This window comes from Danio aesculapii, chromosome 15 (assembly GCF_903798145.1).
Source record: "Danio aesculapii chromosome 15, fDanAes4.1, whole genome shotgun sequence".
In the NCBI taxonomy this organism is placed as follows: domain Eukaryota; kingdom Metazoa; phylum Chordata; class Actinopteri; order Cypriniformes; family Danionidae; genus Danio; species Danio aesculapii.
The window spans coordinates 19,242,627-19,258,427 of record NC_079449.1 but is presented as its reverse complement, the minus strand read 5'-3'; the positions used below and the strand labels follow the sequence as shown (position 1 = coordinate 19,258,427).

Here is a 15,801-nt window from a genome sequence, read left to right as displayed (position 1 = left end):
AATTCATAAATAAATAGATGAGTTCCACACAAATGACCACCTGTCAATCATTTTTTTCCATTGGACTCTCGCATGAATAGGCAGAGTGATCTGTATCGTTATAATGGCGTCGAAAAACTTGGTTGGTAAAAAAGGTGCACAACCAGCATCAACCAACCAACAGTATCTGAGGTTTTCGCTAAAATTAATGGGTACAAGCGTGAAACGTAAAGATTGAAGCAGTGTACTGATGCTGTGACACGTTACCTGATAGATGCAAAGGGCCGAAGAGTCGTTAGATTGAGGCAAGATTAATTAAATATCATGTTTAACAACTATAGTGAGACGCGATCCAACGGTACATGCTTGATAAACTGACCGACATGCACTGCTGTCTGGGGTTTTGTGCTCAAAGCACCCACTGACTGCCTAGAGCTCAGATGTGATCATATGTTAGAGCGCATGACAGCGTGTGTTTGTGTGTGTGGTCACGTAATGTGCGTTTTCAGCGGTATAGTGTGGGCGGAGATCTTTTTAGATTTAGATGAATCGCCAGTGTGGACATGAATTGTTTTCATTCTAAAATGCCATTTTAAAAACGAAGACATATTAGTGTAAACGGGGCCTAAGTGTGTGTTTTTCGTGAGAGGGTTATTTGATTTGTGTTGTTTATATTGTCTTTTAATATGTAACATATAATATGATGTAATATAGATGTTGACATTGATCAGAAAAAGACAATTTGCATGAAATAAAAGTAGTTATAATATTATTATATCTATAATAGTATTATATCTTGCCTGTTCATGACATTTAGGGAAATAATATATATAATATACGCACATTTAAAGTAGTTTACCGAGTGAAATTTACATAAAAGGCTCCATTTACATAGTGTACTTTATAGATTTAGATTTCTACATTTATATCTAAAATATATGGTAATGATTGAAAGTATATACAAGCATAAATATATAGTATAGAAATAGATTCAAATGTATTATTTATATTTGAATTTAGATTTTTTTATTATAAAAATGTGTTAGAATTTTATTTATTTTTTTTTTGCCATATTTCTATATTAAAACTTTTTCCCTCTTCCTCTTGTTCAGCTGGCTCCAGAGAACACTCTCTTATCTTTCAACAGAGCTCTGCAGAGAAACGTTAGTGGATTGGAGACCGATGTGACCATCAGGTATTCATACATTCATTCTGTCTGCTTCTCTTCTCAGGTTCAATCAATAGATTATACTGAAGCATATGTACAGTATTTGTGTGTGTCTAAAGGCTCAAGGCCACCGTGTTTGTTTCAGCCTGTGAATGGCTGTGTGTCAGTGTGAGACTGCTGTAATGAGAGGTTGGCTGTGACGTCTCTTACCCACAGAGTGCATAGTAATTGAACGTTGGAAGAGACAGGAAGACTTTCCAAAGAAGCTCCCCCTTAAGCTGTAATCTATTCTTCCTGCTTAACACGCATCTTTAGATAATGGAGCAGAAACTGTCCATCTGTTGTGTTGTAATTTATCTCACTTAAAGTCAGTCATCACTCAGGCTTTTTAGATTGGGATATCATCTCCTGGCTTTTTAGGCACTTCCTGCCTGAGTAAAAATACATGTGATACTCTGGAAAGAGTTCCTGGGATCATGTTGATAACACAGAAAATAATGTTTTACTTCATTTCAAAAACTAAGTTTATTGTAAATTTAAGGCTGTCTTTATCCATTTAGTTCATTCTGTTGTATGTACAGATTTGAACCTAAATAAAGCTAATTTAATGCTATTCACTTAGTTTAATAATGGACATTTCTAAATATGAATTGCGTTTTTAATAACAAAAATTGAATATATATATATATATATATATATATATATATATATATATATATATATATATATATATATATATATATATATATATATATATATATATATATATATATATATATATATATATTTTTTTTTTTTTTTTTTCCATTTAGTTTATATATATATATAAATAATATAATATATACATATAATATTTTATATATTTTTTATTTTTGTTTTACATATTTATTTTTATATATTATTTTTCATTTAATTTCTTTATTTTATTTTTCATTATTTTATTTTTATATTAAATTTTTTATTTAATTTTTTAATATTTTTTTATTTTATTTTTATATAATATATATATATATATATATATATATATATATATGTATATATATATATATATATATATATATATATATATATATATATATATATATATATATATTTCTTTATTTATATATTTATATTTCTTTATTTATATATATATATATATATATATATATATATATATATATATATATATATATATATATATATATATATATATTTTTTTTTTTTTTTTATACATTTTTTATTTTTTTATATATTTTTTATTTTATTTTATTTTGTTCTTATATATTTTCTTTTCTTTTTCTTTTTTTTATTATTTTATCTTATTCTTATATATTTTATTTTTTATCATTTTATATATATTGTTTGTTTTATTTTTATTTTATATATTTTATTTTATTTTTTATTTGATTTTATATTTTTTATTTTATTTTTTAAAAATCCCATTCCATGTCTTGCTATGATTGGGAATATCTGGCTAAATTGAATTGTAAGGTGATGGTACTGCTATAAAACTGCATATAAATTAAATGTACTGACGTGGCTTAGAGGTTAAATATCTTGGCTGGTAACCCAAAGCTTCAATCTACTTGCACTTTTGCAAGGCATTTAACCTCATATTGTGGGCTGTTCTGTATAAAAAGGCATTTGCCAGATGAAGAATAATGGATTACAATAATACTACATCTATTCCTTGAAAATCCCTCTTTTACAGTAAGTGCAATGAGATATTTTTTAGCCAATCACAGATAAAGTCCACTCCTCAGTTTTATTCTCAGTCTCTTATCATTGAATATAACCCAGGTTGAGCCCTAATGGACGTGCTTTCTTGGTTGCAATCTAAGTGCTGTCTAATCGCATATAATGCTGTGTAACTGTGCCTGGGCTGTAGTCTCGATGGTGTGCCGTTCCTCATGAGAGACCGGACGCTAAGGAGAACCACCAATGTGAGGAGAGTGTTTCCAGAGAGACAGTATGAGGATGCTTCACTCTTCAACTGGACTGATCTGAGTACGCTCAATGCCGGCCAGTGGTTTCTAAAGGTACACAATATCTATAATACAGCTGATGCAGAAATGTTGAAATATTTGGACTTTTTTTTCAATGGCAGCAATGAATCAGTGTTCTTATAGTAAAAACATACACTATAAAAAGCATATAATAAAAACATATTTATTTACAATTAAATGAAATTAAATAATTTAATTAAAATGAAATTAAGAAATATTTTTGTTTTACTTTTTTTTTAAATACATTAAAATTAGTTATGTTATATACAGTATACTTGTATATTATACAAGTAACCATACAAATAATTACACAAATATTTGTTTCAGTTGTATTACTTTATTTGATTGTTTAATTTATCTTTTCAAAAGTCAGTTTATTTTAATATTTCTCTGTAATGTAGAGCAGATAGCATTATTTCTCAACCCTAAAACTCAAACCATTTCCCTCCTTGATATTAAGTAACTATGACAACCTTGTGTTTAGTTCACAATGGCTAATAGACTGAATATTAGTCGATGATGAGTTTATTTTAGCACTAGATTGTTTCTGCATTTGTTACGGTTTATCCATATACAATATTATTTTCTTTAAAACAATCCCGTAATCTTTATTTAAAGTCATATACCTTCTGATTTGCTTTCTTTTTTTATACAATAATCTATTGACTCGCATTGGGACAGGACAGTCTGTCAATCACAAGATCTACCAATAGCAAATCACAACCATGCATTCAATTCCCTAAGACCAAATTAGGTCTCAGGTGAATAAACATAACAATAGGGTAGAAATAAATTTTACAGCTTGTATTTCTTTGCAAATGTTTTATTTTTCAATAAGTATGTAATAGCCTATAGACTATTTTAGTGTGGTCATGTCATTGGCACATTTCCTGCTGGTCATTAAACGATATCATAACTGCAACAAGAAGCAATGTAATCATAACTCAATGTTATAACAGCTATTATAACATTATTTATCAATATGTGGATCTTTTTGGATTCTCAGAAGCTACAGTAATTAAAAATGTAAAACAGGAAATACCTTGGAACCACTGTTTTTGTTTACATCCCTCAAAATGCTTCATAACTAGACTAAGTGGTGTCTCTGAATGCAGGATGATCCCTTCTGGACTGTGCAGTACATGTCGACAACTGAGCGCTGGTCGGTGGGAAACCAGACCGTGTGCAGCCTGGAGCAGATGCTCAAACTGGCGGCTAAGTACAAGAGCTCAGCTTTATTCACAGTGCGCAGACCACCAGTCAGTCACCCGCACCACAACGACTGGGTCAACCTCACCCTGGACACTGTTCTGGGGTCAGGAATACCACAACAACAGGTCAGTTAGGAGGGACTCACACTTAACTTTGATGCTGGAAATATCATCGTCCTTGTCCTGGGGTTGAAATAAATGCATTCAGGATATGATCCGAATGTTTGTTCCTGTTTTATGTGGTTGTAGAGTCACGCCCCCTAGCTGTGAATACCGTTAATTACATCATATTGACCATATTTGGTATGCAAATTTCTAATTTTCTACAATCAACTTCTATCTACATAGTCTGATCATTTATGAGTTAAATGGGCTTTTTAAGTTTAATTCTTAAGGTTGTGATTATATTTTTTTATTGTTGTTTTGTAAACCATAGAATAAATGACATTGCTAGTAAGGTTTGAAGAAGAACACTTGCTGAACTGGTTTGCCTGATTATGTATATATTATTTTTTGAATATCATCTATTATATGAAATGTTATGCATCATTTTTGGTGTTTTTAAATATTATTTATCTGAATTTTTTCATACATCTCTCAATTGTCATTGTATTTCATTGCATTATGTTTTACTGCCACTATACAGCATTAAAAGCTTTGCTCATAATATCTTTTAAATATCATCTTAGTAATGGTGTGATGATACTTGGTTTGAAAGAAAGAAAGACAGAAAAATCTGCTTCAATTTGTTGGTTAATATTATCTGAATACGTCTGAAAGATTTATATATTTCCATTTATATGTTTATATGGATCTCAGTCTACTTCCAATATAATTCTGGAGCAAATTTAACTGAAATATGAATGCAATATTGATTAAAGACTTATAATTTCCTGTTTTAGTTTCTTTGTCACAATATAGTATAAAAAGGACAGAAATTGCAAGCATATCTAGTTTTCCTCTTTATAATATAGAGATGTTGCCCATTAACGTGTCCTTGAAGCAGATCTTCATTTGTATGTGTGAGATATTAACTCATGAGCTGTTTTTTCCTGTTAGTTATGAGCTCCATGTTCTCCAGTATCAGACTATTTGAGCAATAAAACAGTTACAACAACAATTTGTATTTGAAAAAATTCATTAATCATATTTACGTCTATTATATCACTTCTGACTTTGCGTGTGTTTGTGTAGGTGATGTGGACGGTGGACAGTAACCGGGAAATGGTGAGGAAAGTGGCTCCAGGTTTCCAGCAGACATCAGTGCAGAAGCTGCCCTTCGATACACTCCATCATAATGGCATCAGCAGACTCCTGCTGCGTTACAACCAGGCCTCTGAGCAGGACATCCGGTAGACCACTGCCCCACTTACACACACCTGCTCACACTGACAACATATACATCACATGAGAGAGAGCAAAAAGCTGCACTAGTGTAGTGAAACTAAAAATGGAAACTGGTGCCGTTCCACTGGTAGAGCCAAGGATGCTATTTCAGGTTGCTCAAACAGAGCTATTTACACTGTAAGCTTTTGAGTTGTGTCCAAATTCAACATAAAAAAGTCTATGCAAACAAGTGCAAAAAGATTGGCATGAATATCTGAAGATGGATATCAGATATATACATATCTAGAGATGCATCAGTTTACCAGCCAGAAATAATAGTTGATTTGTTTATTTAATTTAATTTTTTTAATGTGGCCAATCTCTGGTCCAGACTTAAATACAAACTGAACCACAACAACTTTATATTTCAAAGTATTTAAAAGGAGCATTAACAGAGGCCAGAGATTGAAACCGAGCACTCAATGAAACTAATATTATTGACCATTTTAAACTTCTGTGAGTTCATTACATTTTCAAAATTCAATCAAAAGTTTATCATAATTATAAATTAACCTAAATATAGCCGCGGTCACACTGCATTTTTCATCCCATACACTTCCATTCATATACACACACAAATGCGACAGACCTGAAAAGCAAGCTCGTACAACAAGTTTCACAGTTCACTGCATTGCAAAGTTCAAGCTTGGCAAGCTCTGACCTGCAAAATTGCATCACGTGACTGTATGAGACCAATCAAAGATCAAAACCAGACCTCTTTGGATAGAAATGTAAAATATGAACCAATCGCTCACTTTTTTAAGTGTCTAATCGTCTTGTTTAATCAAGTCTCTTTTCGCAGCACTGCATGACAGAATTTTGCATGTGCCATTTTTGCTAGTGTGACCACAGCATGAGCTTTTAATTAGCCCTTTATGTTAAATCTAGCATCTTGTAAAAGAACTAGTAAATATGATGTACTGTATTGTCATCAGGGCAAAGATGAAATCAAAACTAGTTGTTTAAACTATTATGTTTAAAACAGTAAAATAACAGTAAAAATCTCTGTTTAACATCTCTTGGAAAATATAAAAAAATTTATAAAAATTTTACAGTAAGGCTAATAGTTTTGCCTTCAGCCGTATATAAAGGAAAACGTCTAACTAAAGCTGAAGAAAAGATCTACGCTTAATATAGGCTACATTAATATACATGTGCATCTGTTGATTTTGTCTTGTGTGTGGTTTATGCTTGTATTAAAAATGTGCAGGCAATAACACACTGTTCCTCATGCTAGAAATACTGAAAGAAAATTCTAAACATTGTGTCTAAGGTGGGCGGTTTTACTGAAATATCTATAAGGACACACTTGTCTTCAGAAAAGCTCAGCTGATATTTTCTTTATAGATTATCTTCATGCAACTTTTATTTAACACCAGCACAGCTACTTTGTTCACAGCACTAATCAAGAAAACCTTGATATCCCTGCGGTTTATAGGCGCCACCTACTGGGAGAAAGTGAATTAGCATTTTCATTTAGCCCCACTGATTTTTTTTTTTTTGGTCACAGTTTAACAAAGCTAAAGTCAGATCATTATGTTTCTAAATAATATTTTGAAATGATACAATAAAAAATGAAATAAAAAAAAAATCAAAGATTCAAGAAAAAGTTTAATTGGCGCATCATTCATAATATCCACTGACATATCTGTGTGTTTATTTGATCAGGCTGTATAAAGAGAACAACATCAGCGTGAGTCTATATACAGTGAATGAGCCGTGGCTGTATTCTCTGCTGTGGTGCAGTGGGGTGCCGTCCGTCTCCTCTGAGGCCCCGCAGGTGTTGAGGAAGCTGCACTATCCACTCTGGCTCATGGTACAAACCATCATCTGCTCATTGATTATTCATCAGCCAGTGGCACAAAGCTGTCGCACATTTCAAGATACATAATTGGTCAACATCTGCTGATCTGGCCAAAACGAGAAGTTTATTAAATATAAATCTGTTTTGTGGTGAATATGTGATGCGTAACTGATTAGCTAAAGGGATGAAACAAACGCAAAAGAAGATAATCTGGAGAATGTTGGAAACCAGTAGCCATTGACATCCATAGTAGGAAAAATATGTATTTATGTAAGTCAATGGCTTCTGTTTTGCAATATTCTTCAAATTATCTTCTTTTGTGTTCAACGGAAGAATGAAACTTAAGTTTGGAACAGGTGAAGGGTTAGTAAATGGAGAGTGGAGTGATGATTGCTAAATTTGAGTTGGCCTTTTAATTTATTTTCGTACGTGATGTATAAAAATCACACTACGTATAATATTTAGGAGCATGTATATATTCTTTTCCAAGTAATTTTGCAAGAATGAGGCTGTAATGCCTTGTCTCTTTTGCCATCTAGTGGTGCTTGTGCCTCATTCTGTTTGTTTGTTTCCAGACTCCAGATGAGTACTGTTTGATATGGATCTCCACTGACCTCATCTCCTTCGCTGTAGTTCTGGGAATATTTATATTCCAGAAGTAAGTGTACACCTGTTTGGTATGCTGTAGATTGCAGGGATAATGGTTTAGACAAAAAAAGACCCGAGAGCAGACCTCTGTCTTACAAACCAATGCTTTAGAGTTTAGGTTTAAGTTTTTAAGTTGTGCTTCTCTTTTATTTATATGTGTGAATAGGCCCTTTTTACAATGACGTCACTTCACTTCCCCCTATCGGCAATGCAGTGTATTTTTAGTTCCGGTTTACCTTTGAATGAATGGGATACTTCTTTGGGAAATGTACAACTTAAAATATTAACATTGCACATTGTGATTTAAGTCTGTTAAAGTATTGGACATGTGTCCAAATGTTTCTCTTTCAATACTAAACCGCTTTCTGAGTTTTAAAATCATTAAGTAATTAAGAATAGGAATAAGTTATTGTTTATCAAGAAAATTATGTTTGCAACCTTTTTACCTATTAATTCAGTTTATTTCCTCAATAATGGATTTATTTTTACTTTGATGCTGCTATGAACATAAATGTATATGATGTTATGTGAATGTTCCAGCATGAGTAAAATTCTTTATTAAATGTTTTCATATTATTCGTCAAGTATTTAATCTATAAATGCAATCAGGTTGAGCATTTATTATTTACTGATCCATAAATGTTTTTTCAGTTTCTCCGTTTGAATGAATTAAGACCTTTAGTCAGTGTCCTGCCGCAACCTACTGGGTGGTTTTAATTTAATATCTGAATACCTTGTACTATAATGGATAATAAGTTACAAATAATTTTGTAATACTGCATTTTAATCTTATAATTTAAATGCAGTCTTCCTATTGTTAGAAAACAGCTGTAGTGACCATCTAACCATATCTGTAGTAACTATACAACTGTCTGGGTGAATTCTCTATGGGGAGTTCTGTGTAGGCGGAAGTAAAGATACACTGCGTGAAGTGAACCCGGACTCCGTGAAAAGGGTCTATACTGTATGTATATGAGTGTGTATGTGTAGTATATGTCTGTCTGTCTGTCTGTCTGTCTGTTTGTCTGTCTGTCTGTCTGTCTGTCTGTGTGTGTGTTGCAGTGTTTTTTTCAATATTTAATATTTAATTTTATTTTGCTTTATTTATGAAATATAATCTATGAAATTTTATTTTTGATTTTATTTTAGATAACAATAACAAAACTGTCAGTCCTTTTTGCCTCAGTTATCTCTTAAACTTAATTTATATATTAAATTTAATTTAATGTTTGATCTGTAAATTGCTAAGTATTGATGTCTAATAATAACTAATTTATTAAATCTATATAAAATGTATATATGATAATAAATGTGTATAATTAACGAAGACCTCTTAATCTAATTTACACAATGATCAATTAAATATCGGCAACTAAAAAAGCACTCGTTTACATAAAGTAAAAATGTCTTGTATATGAATATTTAGTTTTATGTTCCATTTTATGGAGTCAATCTAGGACCACATTTACTTGCTAAAATAAAAAAATGTTTTGTACACAAAAATTAAAGAATTGAGCAAAATTAAATAAGTAAATGCAAATATCCAAATATTGCAAAGCGAAAAAAATTTTTGAGAAAAAAATTGCTTACAAAAATAAAGAACTGTAAAGGAAAAATTAGGTTTTGAAAAAATTATTTAATTTACAAACAAAAAAAGAACTGCAAATAAAAATCAAGCAGTGCAAAAAAACCTAAAATATTTGCAAAAAAAAACCCAAAAAACTATATATATGTGCAAAACATTTTTATAGCATTGCCTTTACAAAACCCATCCAGTCAATTTCAACGCTCATGTTGATTTGCTTTTTAGTCAACTGAGTTTGCAATGCTGTTTTCACTTTGCACGTCACGTTTCATGCGCGTTTCTGCGCATCGCAAACTCGTCGTTGACTAAAAAGCTAATGCAAATGAGCATTGCAATATATTGTTGTTTTGTTGTTTATTGCAAATATTTTTGTTTTTTCTTTTGCACTGCTTGATTTTTATTTGCAGTTCTTTTTTTGTTTGCAAATTTCATCTTTATTTCTCAACCTAATTTTCCCTTTGCAAATTTTTATTTTTGGTAGCAAAATAAATTTTTATTTCTCTTGTGATTTTCGAAGATTTACATTTATTTATTTATTTATTTTTGATCAATACGTTATTTTTTTGTTTGCAAAGCTTTCTTTTATTTTGCAAGTATATATGGCCTTAGACTGACTCCATACTATTTGAACATAATCAGAAAAATCTGAATGTTATAGTAATAAAAGCTAAAAGTTGTCCTTTTCAAAACCTTTATATTCTAAACTCTTTGTTTAAATAGTTTAACACCTTTAAAGTGTTTGTTGTAAGTTCATCATATCTTATCAAACATATACTTTCTATTAAGAAGTTGGACTGTCCTTTTAATGACTGCAGAAGGCCTTTTTATAAAATGAACTCTCTTAGGACATTTTTAGCAAAGTGTCACCGGGAAAATTTGCAGAATTTTTATCATGTATTTACACTAAAAATCTTATTTAATTAATGTATTCATTTGTTCGTTGTTTTTAAAATATATTTATTATTGAAATGTTCTTTCCATGAAAATAGCCTTTGTTGCTGACATGGCATTAAATACAAATTCATCATCATCTATTCAAAATTTACATAGTTTGACCTTTACAAAACTAAAAAGAGGTCTGACTCGATTACCTCCACAGAGGACAAGAAAAGGAAGGAAATATGTTTGCCATTATATTTTATTGATTGTTCTGCACACTCAGCAGTCTTTACAATTATGTTGAATTTTCACATGTACAGTAAATGTGTGTAGCTCTGGATTCTCTACGTTTGCTGCGCTTGCCATAGTGACATTTGCATCTGCTTTTCTGAACTGACCTCTTGATTCTCTCCCTTTCTTTTACTCTTTTCTCCCACCTCTCCTCTTCTCCTCCTGCTCTCGCTCTCTGCTGATCTGCATGCTCCTCTTCTCTGCTGCATTCTGGCATCTCTCAGCTATCACATGATCAGGTAATTGGGTCAGCGCTGTTGGCCCATGCTGCCAATGTGTATCTCCCTTTCTTGCCCTTCTTTCCCTAAAAAAAATCCCTGTTTCAGTCTATCTGCCTGTCTCTTTCATTCTACTTGGATTTTGTCAATGCTATTACTAACTCTTCTTACTAAACAACAGCCCCACATGACTACACTTTAATATCACTGCTTATCACTTAACATATAATTAATATACATTTACACAGTTAAGATTTACTCGTATGTTTGTGGAAAGGATACTTTAGCGTTGTGCAATTTCTGCCCATATCCACTAGGAGGTGACAATCACTTGACTGACTGTTGTTTATCTGCCTTTGCTTTCGGTCAGAGTATTTTTTTCTAACGTTGTAGCTGAATTATATATATATTTTTACATATTGCATAATAAATAAATGATTTATGAGGTATTTTGAGCCGAAACTTGTCAAATGCATGCATATATTGCATGTAAAAAAAGCATAAAAATGTAAGATTAATGTTAGTTATAGGTTTAAATTAAGTGTTTTCATTCCAATTCAATCAGATGCTTTTGTTTGGGACCAAAAACACCCAAATATTTTATTTGTGATAGATGGTGTCAGATTAAAAGATTTAATCTGGAAAAATATATTTAGTATTTTGGATAATTGGAACAGATGGTCACGATAACTGTGGATTAACAGCCCTTTTTGGTTTGTACATCAATCTAATTCTTAAGAGTTCAAAAGGTTTGGGTCAGTAAGAGTTTTTTTTTCCCCAGATTTTGTCTTTTATGCTCAGTGACATTACCAAAAATCATTTTTTGGTTTTTACATAATTGTAATTTTAAATACATTTGGAAGTATCTAATAATTTATTCCTGTGAGCAGGGGTGGACTTAACCAATAAGCAAGAGCAGCCGCTTAGGGCCCCGGGACCCCGACCAATGCCAAGAAGCCTATATTAATCAAATAGCTTATTTATAATATTTCTATCATAGGTGTAAAATCTTACAGATTTTACGTGTTATTACTTCTTTTCAAAACTGGGGGCCCTCATGAATAGCGGAACCTTCCTTCCGTACATGCAAATATTAATATCTAACCACAAAAATGGCTTTTGTGGTTAACTGTACATAGTTTCTTACAGTTAGTTTGTGAGATTGTTTTTTATGTGTGAATTTATTGTATTTAATTTTACATTTGAGAAGATAAAGGTTTCACTTAAAATATATTTTTAACATGCAGTTAATTTGCGTGAACAAACTAAAAAAAACAAACAAACAAAAAACGAATATACAGAGAAAAAATAACTTTAGAGAAAGAGACGGTTTTGAGTTTCAATGCTTGGGCCCCAAATCTGGAATTGCTTGGGGCTCCCAAATCCCCAAGTCCTCCCTGACAGTAAAACTGAAATTTTAGTAGGCATTGATTTGCAATTCTAATCAGTATTGCTACATTTGTGTCTGGATTTTTAATTGAAAACAAAGTCAAAAGTGTCAGTATTTATTTCAATTTGAAATCATTTGTAACACTATACATTATTATTGACCCTTTTTTTAAGTTCACTTTTACTCACCCACTCATTCAAGTGGCTCCAAAAGGTTAGAAGTGTGTTTTTTTTTTGTTTGTTGAACACAAGATAAGTATTTATATAATAGTTTTAAATGTTGAAAACTGGTAGCTACTGAGATTAACAGTACCAGTTTCCAACATTGCTCAAAATATATATTTATTTGTATTTTTTTATTTTATTTTGCATAACAAAATGAATATTCTCAACTGCAGGAGTAAATGATAAAATGTTCACTTTTTTAAAAATGAAATGTAAATGTTTTGCATCACATCTGAATTTAAATGTTAATTGCTCTTTTAAAAGAAACAAGCAAACATACAAACAAACATCAAATTATACCATTTAAACTTTTGAAATATAGTGTTCATAAACTGTACCATATATCTTCCAATTACATTTAGAAATCACTGTGAGATTCAAGAGTTGAATTGTGAGACAACACTTTCGATAATAAACCAAAAACACATGTTATTATTAGATTCGACAGCACCAACTCAGTCTTTGTTTGGCTATGGTCACTGAGACGCATGTCTCTGTGTGTGTGTGCGCACATGATGACAGGTGGAGAATGAGTGGCATGCGTAGCTACAACCCGGAGCAGATCATGCTGAGCGCAGCCGTCAGGAGATCCAGCAGAGATGTCAACATCATGAAGGAGAAGCTCATCTTCTCTGGTAAGAGGCACCAAACCTCCTCCTGCTTGAGTTTCTCATATTGTGTGTCTGTTTGAACCATGTATACGAGCTTATTACACAGCACTTCCAAATACTTGACTGTATTAAGTCAATCAAATTTTTTAAGTTTGTATTATGGTGTTGAATTTTGCATCTCATATATATATTAAGTGTTTATCATGTACTAGCAAGTAAGAAAAGCTCATTAGCGCCATCTTGTGTTGTTGTTCATTTGAAAATACACTCACCAGCTACTTTATTTGGTACATCTTTGCTTCTAATAGTTTTCACAGCATAGATTTAACGAAGTGCTAGAAATGTTCAACCAATGGAAACCCATCATGCCAACAACCAGCCCACTTTCAAAGTCACTTAAATCATTGTTCTTCCCTATTCTGATGCTTAGTTTGACTCGTCTTGACCCTGTCTACATGCTTAAATGTGTTGTTGCTATGGATTGCTCAGCCTAAATACTGTAGATAATAGTTTTATGAAGCCTAATAAAATGTCCATTGAGTATACAGTGAGTAAAACTTTTTGATCTATGTTTAGAAACTCATGATTATAGCAAGGAAACTGAAGCCTTGTTCAAATGAATGATGAACAAAGCGAAAATCTATAGAACTGAATGATAGAATTAACATTATGTGGTTCAGCATTTATGCATATATCTGATTATTTGCTGTGTAATAAGTGAAATAAAGTACAGCTAATGCTCATTATCACAAAATATTCTCCTTTATCGTGACACGATCTTAAAGCCTATAAAACATGAAATTCCTAAGAGGTCATGCATTATTATTTTTTTCTCTTATTCTCCCAAGATAACTTGTGATAACTTGTTCTTGTGAACATGACTTTTATTTTCCTGCTATCTTGACGTAACAAGTTTGATCATGATCAGAACTTGTATTTTCTAGTTATCTCGCCATAACTCGTTTTCTTGTGAACATGACTTTTATTTTCTCGTTCTCTTGACGTAACACGTTTGATCATGATCAGGACTTTTTTTTTCTAGTTATTTCGCCATAACTCGTTTTCTTGTGAACATGACTTTTATTTTCTCGTTCTCTTGACATAACACGTTTGATCATGATCAGGACTTGTATTTTCTAGTTATTTCGCCATAACTCGTTTTCTTGTAAACATGACTTTTATTTTCTCGTTATCTTGACATAACTTGTTTTCTCGTGAGCATGACTTTTTTTTTCCCGCTATCTTGACGTAACCCGTTTGATCATGATCAGGACTTTTTTTTTCTAGTTATCTCGCCATAATTTGTTTTCTCGTAAACATGATTTTTTTTTTATAGTTATCTCGCCATAACTCGTTTTCTCGTGAACATGACTTTTATTTTCTCGTTCTCGTAACATAACTCGTTTTCTCGTGAACATGACTTTTATTTTCTCGTTCTCGTAACATAACTCGTTTTCTCGTGAACATGACTTTTATTTTCTCGTTCTCGAAACATAACTCGTTTTCTCGTGAACATGACTTTTATTTTCTCGTTCTCGTAACATAACTCGTTTTCTCGTGAACATGACTTTTATTTTCTCGTTCTCTTGACGTAACACGTTTGATCATGATCAGGACTTGTACTTTCTAGTTATCTCACTATAACTCATTTTCTTGTGAACATGACTTTTATTTTGTACATTTTTTTGACAAATGACTTCTTGACTTTTTGTTAACTTGACATTACTTATTTTCTCATGATCATAACTTTTTTCGCCATTTCAGCATAAATGATGTTCTTATGATCAAGACTTTTCTTTTCTTGTTATCTCAACACAACTTGTTTTCATGTGATCTTGACATAAAATGTGTTAATGTTGTTTTTTCCCCCTCTCGTGATACCTTATTTTTTCTGCTTATTCTACATAATTACCTAAAATATGCAGAAGGCTATAAAACATAGGACTGATGATCACATTTGCTTTTATTTGGATCAAGGACTCCCTCAATATATGTGTACAGTAGTGCTTAATTTGAGCCGGATCCTGTTCTGGAAAATGTCTGATATTCATGTTTTGCGTTCCGGTATTTATTTTATGGATCCGGCATTAACTTGTGCGCAGTGAATACCTACGTGTGAGAGAGAAAGAAGGCTCTGTGGATGGTGTGCGCGCACACACACATGATGGTAGTCACCATGTGCAAAACTATTGGCCCTCAACAATAATTTCAGCCTATCAGCTTTCTTATGTTTACAATCACTCTCATTAGTTGGAGATTGTTGTTTCACGCGCAGTGAGCAGCAAAAATAATGGCACAGTGGCCAACCTAAATAATATTCATATATTCAAAATGGCAAAGATGCAGTCACGCATATTTTTGTTTTTTAAAACGATGAGTAAATCTGATAATGAGCCAGATCAAAAGAGATCTTGAAAAG

The 15,801-nt window shown here is 31.9% G+C and overlaps 1 protein-coding gene across 3 annotated transcripts in view; it reads left to right on the top strand.

Moving 5' to 3' along the window:
- The window catches only part of gdpd5b (glycerophosphodiester phosphodiesterase domain containing 5b), a 96,798-nt gene that overhangs the window by 74,358 nt on the left and 6,639 nt on the right, over positions 1–15,801 (top strand). For 2 of the 3 annotated variants that reach the window (XR_008838972.1, XM_056474512.1), the window contains exons 9-16: positions 1,092–1,174; positions 3,018–3,168; positions 4,251–4,472; positions 5,541–5,698; positions 7,401–7,548; positions 8,112–8,194; positions 11,164–11,178; positions 13,294–13,406. Coding sequence is in view for 2 of the 3 variants with exons in the window: in XM_056474512.1 (XP_056330487.1) it covers positions 1,092–1,174; positions 3,018–3,168; positions 4,251–4,472; positions 5,541–5,698; positions 7,401–7,548; positions 8,112–8,194; positions 11,164–11,178; positions 13,294–13,406 (973 nt within the window). In the remaining variant the exon portion in view is untranslated. The remainder of the gene's footprint in view (positions 1–1,091; positions 1,175–3,017; positions 3,169–4,250; positions 4,473–5,540; positions 5,699–7,400; positions 7,549–8,111; positions 8,195–11,163; positions 11,179–13,293; positions 13,407–15,801) is intronic. The other variant, XM_056474513.1, reaches the window with a different exon arrangement.